The sequence below is a fragment of the Eptatretus burgeri genome, chromosome 2 (genome assembly GCF_056783735.1).
Source record: "Eptatretus burgeri isolate ZD-2024b chromosome 2, Ebu_testis_v1, whole genome shotgun sequence".
NCBI lineage: Eukaryota > Metazoa > Chordata > Myxini > Myxiniformes > Myxinidae > Eptatretus > Eptatretus burgeri.
Window position 1 is genome coordinate 44,197,265 of NC_140962.1, and position 12,354 is coordinate 44,209,618.

Below are 12,354 nucleotides of genomic sequence, written 5' to 3' on the forward strand. Positions count from 1 at the left end.
TTACAATCTCATAGGTCTTGGGACTCTGTTCACAGCTTCAGAGACGGAGGATGCAGGTTAGCACTGGCATACCTTTGTGTACCTCTAAGCAGGCCTGTCACAAAACACCGATGACCTTTTTAGGTACCAAGTACAAATGTGTTGCAGTATAACTGCGTAAAGTGACCGAACTCTTCAAGGATTTCCTTCATTGGCACCGTCTGATTCATCACTGTCAGACTGATTTTCCATTTGTCAATATTCATGGAATAAATTGCTCATAGTACTCCTTTAAAATCATAATCATTGAGGTTTTACGAAGTAAATGATCTTTCTCGTTGTCTCACCAAGTACCGTACAACAATACTTGGTGTAAAGTCAGCAACATACAAGAAGTCATAAAGGAGATGCAATGACTGAAAACCCCAAATAAAAATCCCACCAGAAAGTTATGGCTCAATACAACTCTTCCATCTGGGGGGAAGGTGTCAAATTAATCAAGGGGTCGGTACAGTTCAGTCGATAACAAGACAGCATTTTTAAAATGTGAGCCTCACCGGAGTATATAGATTACAGTAGATTTGAGATCCAGTGCAGACTCACTGACTGACAAAACGTTTCAGGAACTGGTGTGGCTCAGGGGGGGGGGGGGGCAGGATGAATGGACAATTTGAGGACAGTGGTTCTTAAACTACTTTGTCTCGATGACCTCTTTGCTATGTTGAAGATGAAAAATTCAGATTAACTTGAAAATACATTTTTATAACATTCCATTATATTTGGAATGCAAGATTTACAACACACTTTCCTTGTTGCACAAAGCGGTGCGAGTTTGACCAAATGCTTTAAGCACCTTTTAATGCAGTAGATTGTCTCAAACTTGGAGGTAAGGCACGTGCAAGGTAAAATAATCAAACTGTGGCTATCCAGACGTCGTTACATTATGCAACTTTGTGAAACAGTGCCAAGGGGCAGTTGGACGTGCTAGTTGAGCCCGTAGACCTTGCAGCACGGCTGACACCACACAGGTGGAGTGGGCAAACACGTTCGCAGGAATGGGTGCTCATAACTGACGTCAGTCCACAACGTATAAAATCAAGTCGTGTTTAAATTCGACCTAAAATGTTATGGTTACATGAGACAAGTTTGTCAAACTGTGCTTAAGGCCACTTGGGCTGCAATGTTAAACCCTGTCTTCATGTGGACGTGCATAAACATACAAACGCACCCACATTGTTCCTCAAAACAATAATAAACATTTACTGAACAGTAACGGCTAAAATAGTTGTCCAATTAATGCAAGAACCTTCTTCATTCACATGCAACACAGGGCTGTGGGGTAGCATCATTGGCTGAGGGGATGCTTGTGCTGCTGATGCAATGCCCTCTCCTGGTTAGGGCAGGAATTTGGAATTTGTTCAGGGTGCCGGCAATGGCTCACCCACTCTTCGTAAAGGACACCATGGGATCTTTAATGTCCGGCCAGCAGACGGGACGCCCGTTTAACAGCCATCCGAGGGACAGCACACACATTGACGAATCACCCTGCCTGAGAAACACCGGGATGAGAGTTTATAGCTGGGCCGGGATTCGAGCCCAGGCGAGACAGCTTCGAGGCCATCCTGTTGGAACCTGAACAATTTGAAAGCGTGTGACCAATTTTCCAACTGCCTGGATCATCAGCGAGGGATCGTTCTTCGCACAAGTTTCGACCATTTCAGCATATAACCTCTCCAAAGCGTGTGTCCACAGCAGTAGGTCCGCAAGCTCAGCAGCGTCTGGAGAGTTAGTCAATGTGGCAATGCAATCAAACTTTCAAAGACACGATGGGTGTGTGTGTGTGTGTGTGTGTGTGTGTGTGTGTGTGTGTGTGTGTGTGTGTGTGTGTGTGTGTGTGTGTGTGTGTGTGTGTGTGTGTGTGTGTGTGTGTGTGTGTGATTTCACGTCCGTACATTGTCATTGATGTGTCCTCACACTTTAATGTGTTTATAAATATATATCCTATATTAAATATGAAAACCATACGGACAAGCAGTGGGTGTGACATGAGTTTGAACAACAGCTTCCATCACGAAACAAATGTTGGCAGAATGTTCACGTTTGTCTTGAATACCTCATCGTTGTGTCCACACACACACGAAGTCGAGGCTCGTGGAAGAGCTAGCTACAACTATTCGGCAAAATATATGTTGGACGAAAGCAAGTCAAAGCTGATGATGGCATTGTGAAGCCGCGTTCTCATCGATTTGATGACAAGCGCGTCGGACGCCAAACACGCACGGAGCACCTCTCGCTTTGGCATCTCGGTGGCTTCCATGGCAGCGGCCTCGCGCTTTGTATCCGAGCCACGTGGTACACGGCGTGAAGGAAAAGGAGGCCGGGACCGGCGAGAGCAGCGAGCACAGCAGCGCGTCAATGGAGTCGGCGGAGAACACGGCGGACGGTACGGGATGTCACGGACGGCACGGACTGTCAGGCCGGTACGCGCGTGGCCATGACACCGTGATCTCGCCACGAACCACCACGGGCTTCCCCGGGTCGGGTCCGAGCACGCGGAGCGCACGTGCTTCGTCACAACGTTGAACGTTCGCTTCAAAATCGCAACACGTGACCGACTCCTCCGAGGGCCGCACGAGGTCACCGTGCATTTTTTGACCCGTCCAACATGAGAAGCCCCCTCTCCACGCTCGGGTTTCCCTTTATGTCCGCGCTCTCCGTCTCTCCATTCATCCCGATATCGCTCCAGTCACCCACGGACCCTCATTCGATTCAACAACATCTCCCTAACCCCCTCATGCCCCAATCCTCCTCTCCCATCCCATGGCGGTGCCGACTGCCGAGGACGCGAAGCCGAGAAAACCATGAAAATATTACAACTGGAATCGGAACTTTAAAGGGAGGAAGAAGAAGTAGAAGAAGAAGAACACTCACTTTGGCTATTTGTTCGAGAGCGAACGCCGCGTCGCAGTAACTCGGCCGCTGCAGAAGGTCACGCTGAGCGTCGTTGCACGTCCCGGCCCAGGTCGCCGAATCCGCGACCCTACTGCCCGAGGCCATGGCGAGCGGGAGCCGGGCGCTGGGCCCTCGCCGGAGCCTTCAGGGCCAGCGCTGGCTCTCGAGATGCCGGCATGGCGCGGGCCGGAGCGGGAAAGCGAACCGGGGCATCCACGGAGTGGGTACGCGTGTCTGAGTGCGCGTGTCTCTGCGGCACATGGACGAGGGGAGAGCGCTGGAGGGAGAAGGACACAGATCGAAGGGGGGATCCGGGGGAGAGCTGCGTCCAGCCTGGACGGCTGTCCTTACGTGAATGAGAGCGATTCGACTTGGCGCCTAATGCAGGACCGCCCTCTCGCTCTCGCTGTCTCTCTTTCTCCCTCTCCCTCTCCATGCTTCTCTCCATCTCCCTCCCTGCTCCCATTCCGCCGCTTCACCCCTCCCCCCCTCTTTCAAACCCACGCTACGACCACCCCAACCCCCTCCCATCCAAAACCCACCCAGCCCGACCGCTCCTGCGCCCGAGGCGGCCAGCTGCCAGGGCCCAAGCAGGAGCCAAATTACTCAGCCGGTGGCCGCTGCGTAGCAACGGGCCCTCTGCAAAGACTGGCCACCCAAGGAGCGATGGGGTGGGGGATGGGGGGCTCGGAGGACGACGAGAGCCGCCCGCTGGGCGCGCACACCCCGTCCGTCCACGTGCTCATCTGCAAGGCTCGTCAAAGGGTGTTGTGTTTATGGGGGATCATGGATGATCGTTTAATACCGCACATCACGTGGGAGAGTGTTAATATAGGGGATCACATGGAAGAGTGGTTTATAGGGGAAGTGTGTGTTTAGGGAATCACATGGAAGAGTGTTTATAGGGGATCACGTGGGAGAGTGTTTATAGGGGATCACGTGGAAGAGTGGTTTATAGGGGATCACGTGGAAGAGTGGTTTATAGGGGATCACGTGGAAGAGTGTTTATAGGGGATCACGTGGGAGAGTGTTCATAGGGGAAGAGTGTGTTTAGGGAATCACATGGAAGAGTGTTTATCGGGGATCACGTGGAAGAGTGTTTATAGGGGATCACGTGGAAGAGTGTTTATAGGGGATTACGTGGAAGAGTGTTGATAGGGGATCACGTGGAAGAGTGTTTATAGGGGATCACGTGGGAGAGTGTTTATAGGGGATCACGTGGAAGAGTGGTTTATAGGGGATCACGTGGAAGAGTGGTTTATAGGGGATCACGTGGAAGAGTGTTTATAGGGGATCACGTGGGAGAGTGTTCATAGGGGAAGAGTGTGTTTAGGGAATCACATGGAAGAGTGTTTATAGGGGATCACGTGGAAGAGTGTTTATAGGGGATCACGTGGAAGAGTGTTTATAGGGGATTACGTGGAAGAGTGTTGATAGGGGATCACGTGGAAGAGTGTTTATAGGGGATCACGTGGGAGAGTGTTTATAGGGGATCACGTGGGAGAGTGTTTATCGGGGATCACGTGGAAGAGTGTTTATAGGGGATCACATGGAAGAGTGTTTATAGGGGATCATGGATGATCGCTTAATACCGCACATCACGTGGGAGAGTGTTAATATAGGGGATCACATGGAAGAGTGGTTTATAGGGGAAGTGTGTGTTTAGGGAATCACATGGAAGAGTGTTTATAGGGGATCACATGGAAGAGTGGTTTATAGGGGATCACATGGAAGAGTGTTTATAGGGGATCATGTGGAAGAGTGTTTATAGGGGATCACGTGGAAGAGTGTTTATAGGGGATCACGTGGAAGAGTGTTGATAGGGGATCACGTGGAAGAGTGTTGATAGGGGATCACGTGGGAGAGTGTTTATCGGGGATCACGTGGAAGAGTGTTTATAGGGGATCACGTGGAAGAGTGTTTATAGGGGATCACGTGGGAGAGTGTTTATCGGGGATCACGTGGAAGAGTGGTTATAGGGGATCACGTGGAAGTGTTTATAGGGGATCACATGGAAGAGTGGTTATAGGGGAAGTGTGTTTAGGGAATCACATGGAAGAGTGTTTATCATGGATCACATGGAAGGGTGGTTATGGGGGATCACATGGAAGAGTTGTTAAAAAGGGGAAGTGTGTTTCGGGAATCACATGGAAGAGTGTTTATAGGGGATCACGTGGAAGAGTGATTACAGGGGATCACGTGGAAGAGTGTTTATAGGGGATCACGTGGAAAAGTGGTTTATAGGGGATCACGTGGAAGAGTGTTGATAGGGGATCACGTGGAAGAGTGGTTATAGGGGATCACGTGGAAGAGTGGTTATAGGGGATCACGTGGAAGAGTGTTTATAGGGGATCACGTGGAAGAGTGTTTATAGGGGATCACGTGGAAGAGTGTTTATTGGGGATCACGTGGAAGAGTGTTTATTGGGGATCACGTGGAAGAGTGTTTATAGGGGATCACGTGGAAGAGTGTTTATAGGGGATCACATGGAAGAGTGTTTATAGGGGATCACGTGGAAGAGTGGTTATAGGGGAAGAGTGTGTTTAGGGAATCACATGGAAGAGTGTTTATCAGGGATCACATTGAAGGGTGGTTATGGGGGATCACGTGGAAGAGTGTTTATAGGGGATCACGTGGAAGAGTGTTTATAGGGGATCACGTGGAAGAGTGTTTATAGGGGATCACGTGGAAGAGTGTTTATAGGGGATCACGTGGAAGAGTGTTTATAGGGGATCACGTGGAAGAGTGTTTATTGGGGATCACGTGGAAGAGTGTTTATAGGGGATCACATGGAAGAGTGTTTATAGGAGATTACGTGGAAGAGTGTTTATAGGGGATCACGTGGAAGAGTGGTTATAGGGGAAGAGTGTGTTTAGGGAATCACATGGAAGAGTGTTGAAAGGGGATCACGTGGGAGAGTGTTTATAAGGGATCACGTGGAAGAGTGTTTCTAGGGGATCACGTGGAAGAGTGGTTTATAGGGGAAGACTGTGTTTGGGGAATCACATGGAAGAGTGTTGAAAGGGGATCACGTGGGAGAGTGTTTATAGGGGATCACGTGGAAGAGTGTTTATAGGGGATCACATGGGAGAATGTTAATCGGGGATCACGTGGAAGAGTGTTTATAGGGGATCACGTGGAAGGGTGGTTATAGGGGATCACGTGGAAGAGTGGTTATAGGGGATCACGTGGAAGAGTGGTTATAGGGGATCACGTGGAAGAGTGGTTATAGGGGATCACGTGGAAGAGTGTTTATAGGGGATCACGTGGAAGAGTGTTTATAGGGGATCACGTGGAAGAGTGTTTATTGGGGATCACGTGGAAGAGTGTTTATAGGGGATCACGTGGAAGAGTGTTTATAGGGGATCACATGGAAGTGTTTATAGGGGATCACGTGGAAGAGTGGTTATAGGGGAAGAGTGTGTTTAGGGAATCACATGGAAGAGTGTTTATCAGGGATCACATGGAAGGGTGGTTATGGGGGATCACATGGAAGAGTTGTTAAAAAGGGGAAGTGTGTTTCGGGAATCACATGGAAGAGTGTTTATAGGGGATCACGTGGAAGAGTGTTTATAGGGGATCACGTGGAAAAGTGGTTTATAGGGGATCACGTGGAAGAGTGTTGATAGGGGATCACGTGGAAGAGTGGTTATAGGGGATCACGTGGAAGAGTGGTTATAGGGGATCACGTGGAAGAGTGTTTATAGGGGATCACGTTGAAGATTGTTTATTGGGGATCACGTGGAAGAGTGTTTATAGGGGATCACGTGGAAGAGTGTTTATAGGAGATTACGTGGAAGAGTGTTTATAGGGGATCACGTGGAAGAGTGGTTTATAGGGGAAGAGTGTGTTTAGGGAATCACATGGAAGAGTGTTGAAAGGGGATCACGTGGGAGAGTGTTTATAAGGGATCACGTGGAAGAGTGTTTCTAGGGGATCACGTGGAAGAGTGGTTTATAGGGGAAGACTGTGTTTGGGGAATCACATGGAAGAGTGTTGAAAGGGGATCACGTGGGAGAGTGTTGATAGGGGATCACGTGGAAGAGTGTTTATAGGGGATCACATGGGAGAATGTTAATCGGGGATCACGTGGAAGAGTGTTTATAGGGGATCACGTGGAAGAGTGGTTATAGGGGATCATGTGGAAGAGTGGTTATAGGGGATCACGTGGAAGAGTGGTTATAGGGGATCACGTGGAATAGTGGTTATAGGGGATCACGTGGGAGAGTGTTTTTAGGGGATCACGTGGGAGAGTATTTATAGGGGATCACGTGGAAGAGTGTTTATAGGGGATCACGTGGAAGAGTGTTTATAGGGGATCACATGGAAGAGTGGTTGTATTAGAAGAGCATTTAAGAGCAAGCATTACCATGTGATGTGCAGGTGAAGTTCTCCCTCCCTAATACGTTTTAACTCTATTCTTCTAACACACAAACACCAGGTCTTACCAACATGGTCAGCCGGTCCCTGGTATGCACATACCTGGGGCAGTGGCATGGTGCCGGGAGAGAGAGCTCGAGGTTGGCCCAACTCATCCGCACCCATCCATTGTTTTTTCCCTCATATACACTACCCTAGCTCCCCTTTTTTAACAATTCGTTGCTACAACATATCTCCTATATTCCATTGTACCCTTCGCCAAATTCATACCCAATCCCCGCAAGGTTCTCTGGAAAGGGAAAAGAGCAGAACTACATGCAATCTTACACTTACATCGTGACACGGCTCATTCTCAAGTCCTTCAGGAGGGCAAGTCAAGCAGCCGGCGATCATCCCGACAGTGGATGGTGCGAAGGTGTCTTCATCAATCCAAACTATGCTAATATTGTTACACTTTTAAACTCTCCCTGGGGTTATACCCTGTCAAGAGGCCTTTGTTAAACAATGGGATTCTAAAAACCCAAATTCCCATCACCCACGCATTGGAGCTCTTACAATTTTGGGCCTTACCCACCAAATTTTCTTTCCGTGCCATCACACAATTACGTAGCTGGGGGGTGTAGCTCCACGAGCATGTCTGCCCACCTGCATACTCACCGTTAGCACCCCCGGGACGTGGGAGCCACCTCCGAGCTTGCCTGCTCCTCACCCTAACATGGGGGATGCCCTCACTGGCACTCCCCCCCCCCCCCACCTCGATGCCCACATGGCATTTTGGCGCCCCGGGTCCTGCTGCTTCGGCGTGATCCCCTATAAACACTCTTCCATGTGATTCCCGAAACAGACTTCCCCTATAAACCACTCTTCCATGTGATCCCCCATAACCACCCTTCCATGTGATCCCCGATAAACACTCTTCCATGTGATTCCCTAAACACACTCTTCCCCTTTCAACACTCTCCCACGTGATCCCCTATAAACACTCCCCCTCAGTGAACACTACAATAAACACTACACTGGCACGCCAGGCCCCTTTCCTTGGGTACCTGTGTCCACTAACACACAACTGGCCCCCTGGACCTACCTACGGCCTCACCTGGCCAACGAGTTCCCAGCGCCCGGGGTGCCTGCTTCATCTAATCAGAACACTACGCTCACAAGCCACACATCCAGCTGGCCCATTATCTCCTGCACCCCACAAAAAAAAAACTTTCCACAATCAGCACAAACCGCAGAACGACATCCATGTGTAAATTTACCGAATCCCCTGATCTAACTTTAAACTAACCCCCGGGTTTCCTTGGGTGGGATCCACTCCCTCCATTTCAATCCTTCACACCATGCATTCCGTTGATCACACTCATACCGGGCCATTGCCCTGCCCTCACATTCATAATTCATCAACCACACACAAACACATTTCCACTCACCGACACAGCATCACCTAACTAATTTCCACGAACAAACTCGTGCACCCTCGTCTTCCCTTGTACTACACATGCTTCCATTTAACTCTTCCCTCTATACCTTTCTACGTCCCCACTACATGATCATTGTCTCGACCTATACAGTCCTGATTGTCACTCTCGATCCCTAAATATATCCTAGCCCTCCCTCATGGTCACTGCTTCGGTACCCACATAGAGGCTACCATCACTGGCACCCCCATGTGGGCGTTACAGTCGCTATCTCTTACCTCTACTATAATGAGCCCTCTGGGTCCGCAGAGGTGCTCAGCCATATGTTAAACCAATTTGTTTTAAAAATTTTGCCGCTGGGAATTAGGGTATTCCCACGGGGAACCCAGCCATGCTCGCCATGCCCATTGCTCATGCCAGGCGTACTGTGCATATTGCACACCTGGTTCCCGTGGAAAAAAAAAAAATCGCCAAATTCCTTTTGTTTCGCCATCCGTGCTCCAGTGATTTATCTGTCACGGAGCGTTTACACGTCGACCCTCAGCATTTGTCACAAAACCAAGAAATCGTCCATGCTTGGGCGGTTTGCAAGGCATGGATCTGCACACTCCCGGACGTTCCTTGGAAGCGTACCTCGCTGGGCCAGTGTGGATCGCAAATCCATGATGATTTTCCCACACTCGAGACCAGAACACATCTGCATTTGAAAGTTGTTGTTCGTGGAGGGCTCACTCCTCCCATCAGTCACGCTAACAGCTACCCCCGTCTGTATCAGTGCATGTCCTGCACTCTTAAACTCGCTCATGCACTCCACACCACTCGTTCCTGGCACGCACTCCATCATGCTTGCTCTCTGCACACACACCTCATGCCTCTCATCTCTCCAAGAAACCCATGGTCCTTTATTCCCCCCAAGTTCGACACACACCCAATCACATCATGCACGTGTCCGGTCTCGCCATGACGCGATGAGCAGAAAAATGGACGAAAACAGAAGAAAAATGGATGTGATGGGTGAGGAAATAAAAAGAGAGATGAGTGAAGCGATGGGCAGAGAAATGGTGGTGGTGCGAGAGTAGGTAAGGGAGCGTAGGATCGGTGTCCGGGAAGAACTGAGGGAGAGCGAGGCCAGGCTGATGAGAGAGATTGGGAACATAACGAAAGAGGTAGAAGGACTGACGATAGGACAGAATGAATTGAAGGAACAAATGGAGAAAAACACACAGGGGCGATGAAAGAGCTAAAAGCCGCCCAGAAGGAAACAACAAGAGAGATGACCGCAATTACAAAAAAGAATGTAAAATGGTACATGAGGGACTGACGAAGAGAGTAGAGGTGACACAGACGATGGGGACAAAGGAACGGGAAATGAGAACACAAATAGAAAGAACGAAGGTGACGTTAGAGGGGGAAATACAAGGGGCGCATCAGGAATTAACGAAGGTAAAAGAGGTGGATGAGGTAAGGAATGAGATAACTGAAATCAAAGCCAAATAGGTAGAAACAAGTGGTGGAGTAAAGGAGGAGACTATAGAATGCATGGACATGTTATATTTACAGTGTGACAAAGTGCTCAAAGATCAAGTGAAGCGGATACAGGTCCTTGAGACGAAACGGGAGGAGGCGAGTATAATGAAGGTGAGTCATACCGAGATGGAGCACGTGCACGATGCGATTGGGTGTGTGTCGAGCTTGGGGGGAATGAAGGGCCCGGGGTTTCTTGGAGTAATGAGAGGCATGGAGTGTGTGCTGAGTGTGCAGAGAGCAAGCATGATGGAGTGCGTCTCACCAAGCGAGAATATCTAGCCAGATCGACCCTGGAGGGAATCTCCAGAATGTGATAGGAATTGGCCTGATTCCATTTGCAAGATGGTAAACTGGAGTAGTATAGACTTGGAGGAAGCCCAATGGGAAACCTTACACAAAGTAATTAACCAGCATTTGGGAATCTTCTCTGTCTCCCGTGGACATTGGACGTACGGGCCTGGTGAAACATCAAATTTACACTGGTGAAGCCCGGACTATTCGTTAGCCTGCCCGATGGCCCCTTGGAGCAAGAGGGAGGAAGCTGACGAGCAGGTAGAAAAGATGCTGAGTGCAGGTGTCATTGAGTCCTTGGAAAGTCCTTGGATGTCACTTGTGTTGATTAAAAAGAGATGGGACCACACATTTCTACATGGACTATCACCAGCTAAATAACGTGACAGACACTCAAAGACTCCTATCCTCTGCCGAGAATTGATGATACCCTCGATGCCATTGTGGGCTCAAATTGGTTCTCAACTTTGGACCTCAAGAGCAAGTATTGGCAGGTGGAGATGGACAAGACAGGGAAGGAGAAAATGGCATTTTCTACAGGGAAGGAACTGTATCAGTTCACTGTGATGCCATTTGGTTTGTGTCATGCCCCCTCCACCTTTGAATGATTGATGGAGCATGTACTGGGCGGCATGCCATGGCAATCATGCTGGTGTACCTGGATGACGTCCTAGTACACGCTAAAACATTCCCCCAGGCCATTGCTAATTTGGACCAGGTGTTTGGACGCCTCAGAGAGGCAGGGTTAAAGCTGAGCCCAGAAAAATGTACCTTGTTTGCAAAGGAAGTTGCCTATCTCGGTCACGTGATAGGTCGCGAGGGGGTGAAAACTGACCCAGGTAAAGTCAAGGTGGTGGAGAAGTGGCCCATTCCGAGTCACATCAAGGAGATGCGAGGATTTTTGGGACTCTGCTCCTACGACCGGTGCTTTGTGGCAAAATTTGCAGAGATAACAAGGCTCCTTCACCGGCTTACGGAGAAGGGGACGAGGTTTAATTGGACACAGGAGTGCAATGATGCCTTCCTCAAATCGAAGGGGTGTTTAACATCCGCACCCATTCTGGCATTCCCCACTGATAATGGGACATTTACTCGGGACACGGATGCGAGCCAGGAAGGATTGGGTGCACTTTTGTCTCAGACGCAGGGTGGTATGGAAAGAGTGATCGCGTATTACAGTTGGACCATGAGTAGGCCCGAGCGAAATTACTGCATCACTCGCAAAGAGCTATTGGCTATGCTGTCTGCCATGAACCATTTCCAACCTTACTTGTTCGGGCAGAAATTTTAGGTTTGAGCTGACCATTCTTCCTTGCAATGGCTCTTACGATTCAAGGAATCCGAGGGCCAAATTGTGAAGTGGTTGGAAAAGTTGCAATAGTACGATTTCAGTGTGATCCATAGAGCTGGTAAGGCTCACGGAAATGCCGATGTACTCTCATGACGCCCTTGTCTGGGAGAAAACAGTAAATTCTATACGTGACATGAGGACAGGGACCAATTGGCAGACCACTCCCATAAGATCTTCGTCCGTGCAGCCTAGGTGGCAGGGAAAGTCTTGCCACTAACCGCAGATGAGGAATTTGGAACGTTGGCTTGGAGCACGGCCCAGCGGGAAGATCCCGTATTGGGGTCGGTGTACGAATGGGTCTGGGCAAGTCAGAGACCCAGTGGGAGGAAGTCACTCCCCTCGGAGCAAGGACAAAGGCTATCTCGGTGGAAGACCCTAGAACTGAAAGATAACATCTTGTATCACAAGTGGGTGGAAATTCCCACCGAAAGAACTTCCTGGCTAATTATAGTCCCA

General features: G+C 49.4%; 1 protein-coding gene across 1 annotated transcript in view; it reads right to left on the reverse strand.

The window, feature by feature from the left end:
• Positions 1-3,361, reverse strand: part of LOC147031935 (protein patched homolog 1-like) — a gene marked incomplete in the record, with an annotated part of 209,891 nt that extends 206,530 nt beyond the window's left edge. The window contains 1 exon segment of the mRNA XM_085869166.1: positions 2,911-3,361. Within this exon segment, the coding sequence (XP_085725292.1) occupies positions 2,911-3,036 (126 nt within the window).
• Between the last annotated feature and the right edge of the window lie 8,993 nt (positions 3,362-12,354).